Source organism: Arachis hypogaea, chromosome 13, assembly GCF_003086295.3.
Source record: "Arachis hypogaea cultivar Tifrunner chromosome 13, arahy.Tifrunner.gnm2.J5K5, whole genome shotgun sequence".
NCBI classification, from domain to species: Eukaryota; Viridiplantae; Streptophyta; class Magnoliopsida; order Fabales; family Fabaceae; genus Arachis; species Arachis hypogaea.
This window is the reverse complement of record NC_092048.1, coordinates 132,507,865-132,523,543: the sequence shown is the minus strand read 5'-3', so window position 1 is coordinate 132,523,543 and position 15,679 is coordinate 132,507,865. Positions and strand designations below refer to the sequence as shown.

The window sequence follows — 15,679 nt, the reverse complement described above, 5'->3', positions numbered from 1 at the left end:
TATCAAATTATCTAATAGTTATTAACTAATAACTTTATACAAAGATATCTATTTTCACCTAAATTTAATAATAGGACAATTTACATAAATAAATGGCTACACCTTTAAAATTACGCAATTACATTATTTTCAAAATGAAGACGCAAATACATTATTTCATATATCTATAGAAACAGCTACTGTCAGTAGCGATTTACATAAACACATAATCCACTGCTGCCAATCGCGGATTACGTTCAAATGTGGCAGCACAGAAACCGCTAGAGCCTGTCGCAGTTTCTGTTTTCTTTACTGGCAATAGCGGTTTCTATAGATATATGAAACAATGTATTTACGTCTTCATTTTGAAAACAATATAATTGCGTAATTTTGAAGGTATAACAATTTATTTATGTAAATTGTCCTTAATAATAGAATAATATTAAATTTATTTAAAATTTTAAAATAAAAATAAAATATTAAAAATATTAAAAATTAAAATTAAAATTTAATTCAAACACTAGACTCAAAATAGTATTTTAGTTTATTTTTTTTAAAGTTCTATAACATAGAAACTGATGTCGAAGAAACCCTCCGAGACCAAGATTTAAACAAATAGTAAAATATTGTACTACAAATGGTAATTTTAAATCTTAAGCTGCGGTTAAGTTGAGATCATTAGATCCAATGCGAATTTTTTAGTTGAAAATTTGAAGGGAATAGTACTTTATTTATTTTCTTCCCGAAGCTTAAAAATACCATCAACCAACCAATGTAGTTTTTGCAAAACAAATTCTTTTCAATGTGTGAATGTACATATATTAATATTATCCGTTTAGGAAGTCTCAGGTCAGATAATATTTCTTCTGATCCTATAATGATTCTATTTAATTAAAATGAACAACAGCAACAATCTATCCTAAAAATAAGAAAGAAAACGAGGAATAATATACTGATGGAGGGTCCAGGGAATTGAAAACCGAGTCATTCATAATTATTTGCGATGATAAATCGATGATGACCTATGAAGGGCTAATAATTTTATGAGACTCAAAAGATGTTCTCTTTTATTTTCTTTGATATAAAATTTGGACCATAAAACATGCATACGCCAAGGGAAGCATGGGCAATAAAAAATACAAGTAAATTTCCACCCTATAAACTAAACTAAGAAGAATCACAAAAATTAATTAATTAGCAGTTAACAAATGTAATAAAAAAAACAAACTCAAACAAAAGAGGAAAAATAAAATGGACCACCAATAAAAAGGGTAAACATGGAAAGTAATAATAATGGGCAGATACAAATACACACACGAAAGCCAAGTCCCAATGTTTCTCACCGGTGTCCTATCTCTTTTCTTTTTACTTCTTCTCAGGAACAAAGGTTTCGTACAAAGTATGAGTCCTCCACGTGGCAACCCACTTCTCTTTCTCTCTCCTCCGGGGGTTAAGAATGGGTCTAAAGAGGGTTTTTGCTTGGGGAGGGGTAACCGGGTATATCCGGTAACTGGAAGGATTTTACTGGATGATCCGGTTATGTGGTCAAAACCATTGTATTAATAAGATTAAAAGGGGTTTAAGGGGGAGAACTGTTGCGTGGTATTGGGTGGGTTTTTGTGTTTTGTCCATTTACAAACTCTCTATCTTCTATTCTATCTATCTATCTATCTATTTCATCTCTTAAAAAACATATTTTGACAAAATACGAAAAACCAAAAAAAAAATGGAGTTTTTACATGTCTGAAGGAGAGAGAAACACAGAAAGCTCACAACTTTGAAAGTTTCAGATTCCCAAATTCCCTTTGGATCTCTTGCATTTTCCATACAGATTCCCGGGGTTTTGATTTGGAACAACCAGTTTCTACGTTATTTTTTTTTTCTTTTTCCATGTGGGAAATGGGAAGCTTGGAAACTTGATCATAGCTTGGATCGTTGTTTCTGCAAATGTTGTTCTTTGTACAGGTTAGTTGGCCTTCTTGCATGCCAAGGATGTTGAATTTTGAGCCTAGTCTCTTTTTTTTCTTTTTTGTTTTGTGTTTTTTTTTTGCTAGCTGTGATCTCAATTCTCATCATGATTTTGTGGTGGAGATTGTTTTTGTTAACTCTGCCACAGTTCACGTGTTGAATTTGGAGATTCCGAGGGAAAAAGTGAAAATTGGGGTAGCTTGTACGCGATTTTGTTCTGTTCTGGCACCTGAATTTTTTTTTTCTTTTTCTGGAAAATTGTTGGGTTCAGTTGAGAATCTAGATCCGATCGTGGAAGTTAGGCTTGGTATGCTGTGTGCAACTTGTTTCTTGTGCGTTTGGAATGAAAATTTCCATTTTTTTGGTTGTGGACTTTCTTTTTTTGTGTTGAGTAGGTGTGCTTGCCTTCAGATTCTTCGGTTTGGCCTGAAATTCTGCAGTTTTGATGGCACACAAATTTTGAGAATCGGAAATGGGTCTTCTTTGTGTTGATCTCTTACAATTAGCACACTGCAACTCGGTGCAGCTTACAGCTGCTGCTCCAGTTGTGATGATGCTGTGTTCTGTTTTTGAATTTTCCTTCACACTGAATTGTGGATTTCCTGTTTCATTTGATCGCGGATTTTCTTATGATTTGATAATTTGCCGATACAACAAAAATCAACCACGGAATCGGAATTTTTTTTATGAAGTTCCGCCGAGTTCATCACTTCATCTGAATCTATGTCATGATTTGGCCTTCTTGTGATCTCAATTCTCGGTTTATGTTATTGCTATGATGTGAATTGTGTTTCTGTCATTTGAATCTAAAGTCTGTTTTGTGTGTTGTTTTTATGTCTGATTCCATGGAATTGAGTCAATGAGTTGGATGAGTAATTACTAATTACCGAAGTTGTTTTCAAATCATACCTTAATTTCATGTTTCCTCTCAAAATTATTGTTCTTAATCAGTTAATCTTCCTTTTGCCTGCATACTGTGTGATAGTCAAACAAAGAATTCAATAAGAGGTCTTTTTTTCTCTCTTGTATTTATATAGAAATTGTCCGTTTAATCAATTGGAGCTTTAATTATTAAAGTACTATTCTACATGTTTTTCTAGAAAAAAATGTGACAATTAAATTTAATGTATGGGTCTTCTCTCAAAATTTACAGTGACTAAAATCTGTCTGCTGACGCTTCCGATTATTTGATGAGCTATTTATTTTAAACTATGGTGTCAAAGAAGAGGATTGATTATGGATTTAATGGCTTTCGTGTCCCCGTTATACCCAAAGGCCCTAGATCTGCAAGAGTAAGTACTTATGTCAACTTGCAATTATGGAGAGATATTATTTTATGTTTACCATTTAATCCTGGACTCGCTTTTAATATCCGAGTTTGATAATCGTTCAGAGGAGGGGTGTTTTCAAGAAAGCAAATCAGGATGATGAAGCTTGTGCTTTTGAGCTACTTGCATTAGCTGGCATGTTGTTGCAGGAGAGTGAAAGCTCTGCTTCTAGCAATGCATCCGAAGGAAATCATCAACCTGCCTTTGGCCAAGGTGTCATTGAACAAGAGAAACACGACGAAGTTAAACCTATAATAACAGACAACATTCTTCGGGGAAGTTGTGGAGAAAGTCAGTTCAGGACTGAGGTGGCCATGCAAAACTGTACTCAGAAATCTGTTCTGGATGCCAATGCAGATTGTTTACAAGGATGCATTTCAGCTAATAATAATTTTGACTGTAGGAGAAAAGCTGGAGCTGATGTGAAGTCCGAAATTTGTGAATGGGATAATAAATTCCAACACTATTCTAATAGATTAGTAGAAGCACCTGAAAATTTTAGGGAGTCATGTGATGTTAATGTAAATAATGGATTCAGACAGGAGAAGGAGGCTAACAGTTCAGGCTTTCAGGGATCAAATTCGGCTGATAAAAGTAGTACGAAGAATCAATTGGAGTTGAATATGTCTCGGACACTAATTGACTCAAATAGTAATGCTAAGTCTCCATTGTATAGGAAATATTTTTCCATTGCTTCCTATTCGAAGCATGGGAATGGTAATAAGTTAGGTGTTAGAGATGATGACGAAAAATTTTTAAGGTGCAGCAAGGTTTGCACCAAGTCAAAAACTTTTAGGTCTCCGCAACGCATTGCGCACCGGAGAATCAGGAAGCATCTGTTTTCCAAACACTGGAAAGTTGCTCCAAACTTGAAGGACTGTGAACTTTCAAGATCAGGTAATGCGGCTTGGAAATGTGCTACAGAATGCTTCATTATCTGATGCATACTATGCCTACGAGTGAGTTTGTGTTTCACTGAAAATAATATAGAATTTGCAGATATGGGAGCACAACTGCTTTATCGCAAGAGGAAGATTTGTCAGAGTTTCGAAAGATCTGAGCACAAGATCCGTGTTAAGAGGAGGAAATTCTTTGACCGGGTTTCAGGGGTAACTTCGGATGGAGGATTCAGCAGTGAGAGTGTGTCTAATTCCCCTGAGAAGGGAATGGATAATCCTAAGGATCCTCATGGTAACTACTTGTCTTATGTTCATTCATTTTCCTTATCTTGGTTGTTCATGACATACAACTGTAACTAACATGCTATGTCTTCCTTGTGAACAGTGAAATTTAGCATTAAGACAATAAGGATACCAGAGCTTTATTTTGAGGTCCCTGAAACTGCGACTATTGGATCGCTGAAGGTAGAAACTGAGATAGCTTTATCTTCATTTCAGAAAAGTTATTACTGTTAGTGTTTTCTGTTATGTGATCAACATAGGAGAGGCTACATTCTTTTATTTTATCAATGTGATTTGCTCTTTAACATTGCACTAACCTCTGCACTGTTTACGATTCCAAATTTTTGTAGAGCACAATCATGGAAACAGTGATGACTATACTTGGAGGTGGTGCGCATGTTGGTGTTCTTCTTCAGGGAAAGAAGGTTAGAGATGACAATAGGACACTTGTACAGACTGGTATATCTTGCAAAGAAAGTCTGGATAACCTCAGTTTCGAGTTGGAGCCGAGTTCTCTACTAGATTCTGCAGCAGCTTGTGTCGGTGATCCTCCTTCTCAATGTGAAACTTCACAGCCTGCCGGGTGCGCCAAACTTTATAACATAGTTTGTTCTTTCTTTTCGCTGCCTCGTCATTATTCCATAGCTAACATCATTATCCTAAATTTAATAGGTCCCCAGAAACTCCGGTGATAGATTCAGAGATTACTGATACGTTGCATGAATCTTCCTTGCTGACAAATCCAGGCAACCTAGTCGAAAGTAACCATGACTCTATGACTTCCCCCACTGACCCTACTGTTGACAAAGAAAGTCTAGATTGCCGAGCACTGGTTGTTGTTCCAGCTAGCACAGATGCATTAGCTGTGGTCCCTTTTAGTCAGAAAAGCAAGCGCTCCGAGTGTGCACAGCGGCGAACCAGGCGACCGTTCTCTGTGACAGAGGTAGAAGCACTGGTCCGAGCTGTTGAGGAACTCGGAACTGGAAGGTATTGGATGTTACAAAATATAACTTTTGACTGCCTGTAAACAACACAACTTAGTTTGCTGACAATGTTTACACCAATGCAGGTGGCGTGATGTTAAGTTTCGAGCTTTCGAGAATGCTGAGCACAGGACTTATGTAGACTTAAAGGTACATCATTTCACTCCTTCATTCTGTAAATTTTCAAAATGATAGATTCTTAATTGCTATATATGAATGATGTATTGGTGTGTGGTGCAGGATAAATGGAAAACATTAGTGCACACAGCGAAAATCTCGCCGCAACAGAGGAGAGGGGAGCCAGTACCACAGGAACTGTTGGATAGGGTTTTGGCTGCACATGCTTACTGGTCTCAGCACCAAGCAAAGCAGCATGGTGGCAAGACCTTGAAGATCACAGAAACCTCCTCAGCTGAAACTGAAAAACCAAGCATTGAAGCTGTTGTCCAATCACAACCACTTGTGATGCTGTAGAACTTTAAAGAAACTTGATTAATCATAATTCACAACAAACTTGTACATTTTGATTCAATTTCATGTAATTTCCTCTTACACCAAAATTCTTTGCCACCCTTTTAATTGCATTCAGGTTGGCATTTTGTAAATGATTTGTTGCAATAAGGATTGTTCTAACAGGAAGGAACTTGATTTGTTCTTTGATTCATTTTTTTGTTTTGTTCTTTTCTTCTTTCTTTGTTAATTCATTTTCATTTATGAATGTATCTAGAAATGTTAAAAGAACATTACAGCCTTAACAAGGTAAAAAGGAAATGTAGACTATTTTTTTACTAATTTTAGTTCTTATTGTTATTTTTCTTTGATAATTACTTTCATGTTTTTGTTACTTTTCTCTATATATTTGTAGTGGTTAACTTTAGCTTAATGATGTATACTAACTATCAAAAAAGAGCAAACAGAAAAAGAAAAATAATGCGAGGAGAGCAATGAAAATAAAATTTTAAAATATGATCAAGAATCAAATTCCAGCCTCTGATTTCATTAATTTACCAAATTAATCATAATTGTTAATTGCACAATTATTCTGGTGTGGATGGTTACAATAATAAAAAGGTCAGAGATGGGGTCCACCATAATTGTGATGATGCAGAATTGTTTTAATATTTATTTTGGTGTGACTTTGAAGCGTAGATGAAGACAAAGTGGGGTCCAGCGGTGGAGAATATTCCCTCTCATTTGACATCCTTATCCAGATATCATATATATGCATGCCAATTACTCATCACTATATTTTTATGGCCGAAAAAAAAAAAAAAGAAACACTATATTGGTTGGTGTTAGTTATTAAATTTTAATCATATTTTCAACGTATTATTTATTACCTCACTAATTTGTACTTTTTTAAATCCTGCGAAAACAAGAGGAAATTATTGATCGATCTTACGATTTATAAAACTTTACAATTCCTAAGTTGCTATGTATATGCCTATTTGTCAATGAGTAATAGCTCAAATGGCATAATCTCCCCATACTTATCTAAGAGGTTGCGGATTCGAGTCTTCGTATCTTTGGTAAAAAAAAATGTATATGCCTATTTAAAAAAGTACAAATTAGTGAGGAAAATAATACTTTACAATTCCTTAGTTGCTATGTATATGCCTATATCCTTTTTATTAGGGGGAGGATTTTTAATTACAAACAACGTAACCAAAATAATGGGCATTAGTGGGATCATCGAATTTGGGTTCGGCCGAGTGACCAAAGAGCTGTATCTTTAACCGGGGCCTGAAATATCATATTCATATTCCAACTGGTTATTATTATTTATAAAGCATAATTGGAAATTGGTGACATGCATAAATGCTTACAGGTGTTTTCATGGATGGGAAGATATTCCAGAAGCGCAACGTCTCATCCCCTGCACCAGTGACTATTGTTTGACCATCAGGAGACATTGCAAGATAAAGCACTCTCATGCTGTGGCCAGTTAGAGTTGCAACCTAATAATCAAATTCAATATTTCTTCATATCACATTCTTTTTATTACTTGAAATTCTCAACTGCCACAATAAATTATTACCTTTGCTAGTGATGGATATTTCCACACCATGATCTGATTCTGGGAGTATCCATGAGTGCTTACTATCTCATTCACGTTTTTACTCCAACCAAGGTTGCAAACCTAGTCAAACATTGTTATTGTTATTATTATAGAACTGTACATTATTCATTCATGTCTCTCAATAGACAGCTTAAGAAAGAAACCTGGCTTCCAGTGTCAACAAAGTTCAACTGATGGCCATTTGTCGTGTTCCAGAAACGGATACACCTATCGGCGGTTCCACCGCCGGACGCAAGGAGACCGCTCTGGTGAGGTGACCATGCTATAGCCTTCACGGCAGCTGTGTGCTCAGTGAGTCTCAATGCCGGTTGCTGAGAGTGCTGATTCCATACCAATAGCTGCTCATATAATAATAAATCATGACATTCAATCATGTTTTGTTTTTTAATCTACACTAGTGTTAATAGAAGCATACCTGATTATCATTACCACCAGAAGCAAGTTCCCTGTCATCACAGGACCATTTCAAGCCACATACCTGTCAAATTGATATCAATTTCATTTCTTCTGATTAAGTTCAATGTATATTTCATACCTCAGATTTGTGGCCAACAAGCTTGCCAATAAAGTCACTAGGAACTCTCATGTCATGCTGAAGAATGTTCCTATCCCTGCTCCCTGAAGCCAGAATGCGCGAATTCCACGCCAACACACCTGTTCTTATCTGATGCCCCCCCATTGTTCTTACTTTCTTACACCTACTTCCATCCCATATCTGTGTGTACCATAATAAGGTTATTCTCATGCTTAATCTCAATCGCCAAGTCAACTAACTATATCTATAACAAGGTACCTGAACTTGACCAAGATTTGTACCAATGGATATGAAAGAACCCTCCCTGGTCCACTGGACAGAACAGACACCATCATGAGGTCCCAAGTCACATAGCTTAGTCACCTGCAACCACATCAACACTTTAATTTTTAAGGTTTTATCTTGAGTCATGTTCTGGAAATTGTGGCTGATTAAGACTTACTTTGCTGTTAGAAGCGCTCCATAGATAAACACAAGTGCCTAGCGCAACGGCAAGAACATTCTGTGAGGACCAGTCCACCAGATTCAAGTAGAAATCATCCTGAAGTGATGGTGCATCCAGAACCTGCACAATTATAATCATAGGTAACAATTTATAATGTTACTTCACCCAAGATTCTAGGCATAACATTGAAACTTGGATCACTATTATTTGAACATCCTAGACCCTAACAGGTAATTTCAAATGCATTGCAAGTGAAGAAGAAGAAGGAGAACTTGCCTTGTGGGGTGTCTTGGGAACTTTCCTGGGAGGCTTAGGAGGAGTGGGAGAATCAGAAGAGAAGTCAATGCGGTGTCCCAAGACGGAAGGCGAGAAAGGGGAGGAGGGTCCAGAGTGATCGGTCTTGAAGCGCAGCATGTTCTTGCTGGGACTAGTCATTGGTGAAGAAGAAGAAGGGGAAGCAAAGTCAGAGCCGAAGAGCTCGGATTTCAACAACCTCGAGTAGGCCTCATTGCCTCCTTCCTTAGCCGGTGATGGCTTCTCTATCAGGCCAAATGTGTGCAGCCTCGACGAGGACCTGCACGGTATGAACCTGTCGCTACAGGTCGAAGAAGATGACTTTGATATGGTGTCAAGGCGAAGCGAGGTTCCGGACATCCCAGCTGGGAGGTTCAGCCCCGATTTCTTAGCCTGAGGTGACTCCATTGCTACTTGTGCTTCTGCTTCTTTTGCTGCAGTGGAAGAAGGTTAGAAGAAGAAGCAGAAAAGAAAGTGTGTGTGAGAGTGTTGGGAAAAGAAAAGGAGCAGATTGTTGTGTTTTCAACGGTCAAATTGTGGCATGGTTTCCTTAAACAGATTCCAACGGTAACTTACCTATCAGAGGCCAGAGGCTCCTTAAATTGCGCAGTAGCCGTTGGGTTTTCTGTGCCTCTTTCCTCTTCTACACTTTTTCACATTTTGTTTATTAACTACTTGTTATTACTAAGCTTCAAAATTACTTAATATTGTCTATTATTCATATACTTTGATTTCATCTGCTATTACACCTTTTCAGTTTGCAGGCGTCGAGAATCTAATTAACTAAACAAAAATTACACATGTAGTTAACTTTATATATTTCTCATTATTATTTTCATTGGAACTCTAAAATCAGTGATCAACATCAACTCAATCGCGTGTTCTTCAATTTTAAACATGCAGAATCATCAGAATGTTCTCGCTTCAGCAAAAGCTAGTGCAGCCAATTAGATTAACAATTAGATAACATTGAGAATGATTTCATGTTCATGTTCCAGAAAATATACAGCAATGTGTTACGAAGTCAAATCACAATGAGTATTTCAGTTGATAACTGCGAAGCCAATCCTCGCCCTTCTCATAATAATCCATCTTACTGAAAGTTTGTGTATGGAATTGTGGCCCTGATGCATAGGCAGAAGCCCCACGCCATGCATCCATCACCGGATCCAGTGCTCTAACTATTTTTATAGGGGAACCACACGGTCTAATCATCCGAATTCCAGCTTCTAGGCGTTCGATGATACCAGGGAAAAGAGAACTTCCACCAGTCAATAATATGGAACTAGTCAGTCTCGATTCCAGGCTTTCATCCTTGTATGATAACCTTCTCATGGAAACTCCAGCCATCTCATCTAACCCTACCTGATCAACCGCAACCCAGTTTGGATTAAACAATATTTCGGGGCATCTGAACCTTTCTACCCCAAATACAATCTGAAAATCTTCTTTCGTGAGAGGACGAGCACGAGGCACTTCAGCAGTTTGAGAGGTACTTGTTTCTAATTTGGGCACAAATGTTGGATCCAAGTCCTGTCAAAGCAAATATTCGGCAAACTTTAATCATTGAGGACCCTTCGTAGAAGGAAATGAGTCAAAATATGACTGCAATAGCTTCGCATTGTAAAAGAAATAACCTGACCTGTAGTCTTGAAGAGATGCGGGCTAATTCTGCGTCATCCTCATCTGGTCCCTCATCATCATCATCATTGTCTCTGCTCATCAATTTGTAAAGCTGCCAATCTTCATCTTTGGCACCAAATGTATCCTCACCCTTACCACGATCAAAAGCAGCTGTTGTCAACAGGCGCATTCTTTCCCTTTGAGCAGCATTCAATCTCTCACCACGACCAACACCACCAGACAGGTTATTCCCATTTGTATGGCCTCCATTTGTCTTAAGCCGTTTTCGCTGATCAACTTTCTCTGAAAGGTCTTTGTATTTAGCATGCAATTGTTCCAGGTAGAGCTCTGGGTTCTCCCTACAGTAAAAGAAGGGGGGCAGGAGGGACAAGAAAATATTGAGCATTAAAATTTATATTCATTCAAGCCTTGTTCAAGATAGCAGCCATGATTACTTCAAAATCAATATCCTAAATAACAGATTTACTCTTCTATCTCTCGTTTAGTTTTCCCAAGTTACAAAATTGAATATGATGGAAAAGTTATTTTATTCACAAAATAAACAAACAAAGTATTATAAATTAAAATTAAAAAGCTGACACATCCTTACAAGCGTTTCTCCTCCTCTAGCTGTTGTTTCCTTTCTCGTTCTAATTCCGCTTCTTGGCGCTTCTGTTTTAATCGCATATGCCCTTCAGACATGGATTTGATTGACAACTGTTTCTTCTTTTCAATAAGCTACCAATCAAGCACAACCAATGGACATCTCAACATAAGACATGGATAACAACATGCGAAAATGGGCTTGAGTATTAAGATTGTAAAACAAAGATGGCTCCAAGAAAAAAAATTCACATGTACATTTAAAGCATGAGAAAACAGGAAGATCTCAGTTGCTTGGTACCAAACTGACCTGTTCTGGTGTCAGCATTTCATCAGCGACGTTAACTAGAGAATACTTCTCATTATTTGAGGAATCAGCCTTTTCAGTTTCTGTTTGTTCACTCTTTGGTTCACCTTTTGCTTTCCGTAAGGATTGTGTAGTTCTATTACGAGCAGATTCTATCTCTTGCCTAGAGACATAGCCAGTTTCTGCTAGAAAAGATGGAACATCACTCTCGGCAACTTGTTCAAGCTGATTTAAAAGGAACTCCAAACCGTGTAATTCATTTTCCAGTTCATTTATTTTAGATGATCTCTTCGCCTCAGCCATTTCTCGCAGCCTTTGACCTAGTTTCTCTTTTATTGCTGCCTTTCTTGCAATCTCTTCCTCAGAAGGAGGCTCCTCTGTCGGAGGTGGAACCCACGGTAGCTGCCACAATCTGGTTTTTTCTTCCGCCTCTTTGGTTCCTCTCTGTCCAAAATCATTAATAAAGTGAAGCCAAAGAGACACCAAAGGAATTACATGGGAAAAGAAGAAAATCAAGTTTCATACCTGAAACAACTTGGCTTCAGAAACATAGTCCTGTGCAATATAACAATGTTCCATCTTCAGGTCCTCAACTTTTTCCCAAGTAAATCTTCCCCTGCATTAAGTGTTTAACAAAATATAATACTATGTACTATTTTTAGTTCTCAGTTTGGTAATAGCTGAAACAGAACCCAGATGACTTTATACTCACATATGATAAGGATATTTTAGTGAAAGAAGTTGCTTTAAATAATTAGTGACATGATATCCACCGACGTTGGTTCGGCAGCATCCTTTATACATAGGTTCACCATCAATAAACTGTAAACGAAACAAATAAAGAATTATAAATACACATTATGCACTTAGAAGACTATATAAATCCTATCAGAAAATCAGCAACCCTACTATACAACAGAAACTGACCACTAAAAAGGATACTGCACATATATTAAAACGTTTTTCTTAAAAAAACAACAAAAATTACTGATTCCTTTTCCATTTTAAGGAGTTTCTTGTACTTCAACTTCCCCCTGACCCCCCGATAGTGGAAATACTCTTTCAAAGAAAAGTAGTGTTATTTTTTTACTTTCAATTTTCTACACTTACAAGTCATATTTAAAATTATGTTGAAGTCATCTATCTATTCAAATTAAGCATAAATTACTTTTAGAAATATCATAAGGAGATGCCTTTACATGTAGCAGGAAGATAGACAGTCAGGCACAGTAGCACAAGCAAACTGATACCAGAAAACACGCAATTATTACTTAAGGATGATGCAAAATAAGATAAATGATTTCATCACATTACAGCCACTGCTCATTAAGACAATATAATATTTACAAGTTTTTCTCTCACAAAAGAACACCACAAGTTCGATTCCTTCACATGACCTTGTTGGAAAAGGGGAATACTAAATAGCATGAAGTGCATACCGGAATCACATGGGTTGTAGTAAATCCAGGACACATTGCCAGACCATCTCTATCACAAATTCCTTGTAGCTGGTTATATTTATAGCTAAATGCTGCATCAACACCAAAGGCTGCCACAACAAAGAAGCACAGATTGCTTTGTCAATAAAACTGCATGTACAACACAAGCTTATCAAACCCACTACCCACTATAGTGGTTACAGGGTCAACCGCTCATGCTATTTGGGATTAACTATTATGCTTAAAACATGTAGCCCATAACAGAAATATCCACGCACCAATGATGGGGTCTCCAAACTAGCAAATATGCGGCAAGAAGCCAAACATGGCCTTTAAGGTCTTCACGTAGTTTATTTCCCAGTTACGAACAGATCTGGTGGCATATAGATTGGCTATAGGGTAAAACAAAAACAAGCCTATAATTGTGCTTCTACTAAGGCCGCTTAGTATACGAAGAGCTAACCCCCACCCACCAATAAATAAATAAATAGAGTTAACAAAGGTGTACAAACCTATAGATGGAACTCCATATGTCTCAAAAAGAAGTTCACCCATTTTACTTCGAGACTGAACTGGGTTGCACACGCATTCTGTGATCAGAACAGGATGATCAATCTGCTCCGGCATTAAAACATAGAAATAAGAGTAGTGAGATAAAATAATTTAAAAACTAAAATTGTGAAGAAAAGAAAAAAACTGTATTTGCATCAGCAGCATAGGCACCAAGAATTAAACATGAATGTTCTGGAAAGAAAAATAAACACTACTCCACATAAGGCCATACCTCTGATCCATTTGCACCCATCCGGTCAAATCCAAAATCAAGAATCTACAAATGAAAGATGTCAGTAATGCCTTTTTTCACAACTCAAACTAATGAAGCATTCACTTTAAACATGTACGTGCACGACTAGTTGTATGAGCCTATGATCCCAAAATCCATATGTGACCTATAACCATTAACCTATCAAACCCCAAAATGTCACCCAAATTAATCATTCGCATACCAAGAAAAGAACCCAGCATTGCAACACATGATCCTCAGTGTGTTAGTGATATGAAAGTATCAGCATGCAATACCTTGAAGAAATTAAGAACTCTAGATAAGAAAAACAAAGCACAATATTTATAGTCAATGTTCAAACTCTGATTCAACATAAAACTATATATCAGAATGGCCCAGCAGTCAGGTATCCTAGAAGAGGAAAAGATAGAATATTATGGAGGACACTTTCTGTTATTTTAGAACAGATGATCCCAAGCCCTGTGTGAATGCTAAAGTATGAAGTTACTAGATATTGCTTCTTTGCATTTCAAGTTGGCTTAAGTCATTAACTAACACCATAAGTATGTCATTGGTAGAAATAGCAAAGTGATACCAAAATCTTTATAGTTCAAGTACTACTTCTAATTCCTCAAAAAACAGGGACTCCAATAACATGCAGCCACCACATATACCAATTCCCAAATCAGAAGAGCAACTTCACAAGCATATAGCATAGATGGTGGGACAACACAAACTCAAACAAGCAGGTGAAGTGATCATCGAGAATTGAATCTTAAACATATTTTTTCCCTTCCATACTCACAAATCTTAGAAGAGACTTACATATTCCATTATTTCAAACTGGTAAACAACATTGCTGTCAAATGCTGAGCGTGGTCCGGAGCGTGTGCAGTCGAAGTATTTTAATAGTGCTGGATCATGATCACCAACAATAGTGACAGTTTCTCCTGTATCACAGAATGTCAACGGAATAATCATTCAATATGCTACATTATTCCCTTCTGTTTTTGCTAATTATCTTGTATTTTATATTATACATTACATTATTATCTTGTACATAATGGTATGATCCAGTTAAACCAGCTTAAGTAGTGTATTTTATCAGCTCAAATTAAGCTACAAGTTTGTCTTTTGATTTGAGTAGTAGCATGTAACGAAGTAACTAAGCTTGTCGCCTCAGCTACTCTGGAGAAGAACAGATACATTTTTCACGGAAACACAAACAGTGACAAAGTAAGACGAAGAAAAACCAAACAGAATGGTGAGAAACATGAGAAGAGTATCATACCGGTGGTTTTATGACGTGGCCTTTGAACAATGTTGCGGAAAATAACACGGGGATCATCCTCCCCTGCCCACCTGAAAATTCACCAAAAAGGAACCAACTTGAGCGTTAAAACCAGCAAACCCATAATCAAGCTGACAGCCGAAATGCATCGAAAGCACGCTATCCAGGAAATAAAGAAAAGAAAAATAAAAATTGGGAGTGAAATTAGGGTTCGTGAGAGTGAGTACCCGATGCGGAAATATGAAGCTCCATTGTCGATGACGAGGGGAGTGGCGGAACGGAAGAGGTTGTAATCAGATTGGCGATTGATTTTCGAAATGAAAGGCATTTGCGTGGTTCGTTTGAAGGAAGAAGAAGGAAGAGACGTTGTTGGGTACTTGGAGAAGAAGCAGGGTTTTGTCTTCTATCAGTTTCTATCTATGTGTGTTCCTGCGACTCACTCCGCAACGACTCTGCAATCATTCTTCACAAAAAAAACTTTCAGGCATGATGAGCTCCGAACCAGAACTCGCTCCGGAGACCCGGTTGTTCGACCCGAACTCCTTTGTTTTTTTTTTTTTTATTATCTCGATCCTGCTAATTCTATTTCTTACTTAGGCCCATACAATCAAATGGTTTTGGGCTTATTATTATAAGGACAACAAACTCGTTTTCCTTTTTTTTGACAAAAACCCATATTTAAGTACTTGTTAAAACCAAAAAAAAAAAATACTCGTTTAATTTCTAAAAAAAAGTTATCTACACTATTTTTGTGTATATTTTGTATATATTTTTTAATTTTAGTATTAAAAATAATTGGTAAAAATGAGAAAATATTAAAAAATAAATTATACAAATAT

The 15,679-nt window shown here is 37.0% G+C and overlaps 3 protein-coding genes across 4 annotated transcripts; 1 reads left to right on the top strand and 2 right to left on the bottom strand.

Annotated features, from left to right (window-relative positions):
- Positions 1-1,313: 1,313 nt before the first annotated feature.
- Positions 1,314-6,231, top strand: LOC112733665 (telomere repeat-binding protein 3). Of its 2 annotated transcripts, none has more exons than XM_025782703.3 (9): positions 1,314-1,944; positions 3,101-3,239; positions 3,341-4,172; positions 4,275-4,466; positions 4,560-4,639; positions 4,807-5,039; positions 5,129-5,443; positions 5,526-5,589; positions 5,680-6,231. In XM_025782703.3, the coding sequence occupies exons 2-9, from the start codon at positions 3,159-3,161 to the stop codon at positions 5,911-5,913; spliced, it is 2,031 nt and encodes a 676-aa protein (XP_025638488.1). In that variant the 5' UTR covers positions 1,314-1,944; positions 3,101-3,158; the 3' UTR covers positions 5,914-6,231. The 2 variants fall into 2 exon arrangements, with proteins under 2 accessions (XP_025638488.1, XP_025638487.1); XM_025782702.3 differs by having other exon boundaries at positions 1,563-1,944; positions 4,266-4,466.
- Positions 6,232-6,964: 733 nt separating this feature from the next.
- On the bottom strand, positions 6,965-9,585 carry LOC112733664 (B-type cell cycle switch protein ccs52B). The gene is made up of 9 exons (XM_025782701.2): positions 8,776-9,585; positions 8,497-8,619; positions 8,313-8,417; positions 8,055-8,234; positions 7,935-7,997; positions 7,663-7,857; positions 7,478-7,579; positions 7,266-7,397; positions 6,965-7,182 (listed from the first exon to the last, which is right to left on the bottom strand). Exons 1-9 carry the CDS (start codon positions 9,199-9,201, stop codon positions 7,129-7,131), a joined length of 1,380 nt encoding a protein of 459 aa, XP_025638486.1. The 5' UTR covers positions 9,202-9,585; the 3' UTR covers positions 6,965-7,128.
- A 131-nt stretch (positions 9,586-9,716) lies between these two features.
- LOC112733663 (actin-related protein 5) lies at positions 9,717-15,309 on the bottom strand. Its single transcript, XM_025782700.3, has 12 exons — positions 15,068-15,309; positions 14,841-14,911; positions 14,375-14,499; positions 13,550-13,594; positions 13,278-13,380; positions 12,766-12,875; positions 12,039-12,148; positions 11,852-11,942; positions 11,330-11,770; positions 11,027-11,154; positions 10,436-10,775; positions 9,717-10,326 (listed from the first exon to the last, which is right to left on the bottom strand). Exons 1-12 carry the CDS (start codon positions 15,166-15,168, stop codon positions 9,823-9,825), a joined length of 2,169 nt encoding a protein of 722 aa, XP_025638485.1. The 5' UTR covers positions 15,169-15,309; the 3' UTR covers positions 9,717-9,822.
- Between the last annotated feature and the right edge of the window lie 370 nt (positions 15,310-15,679).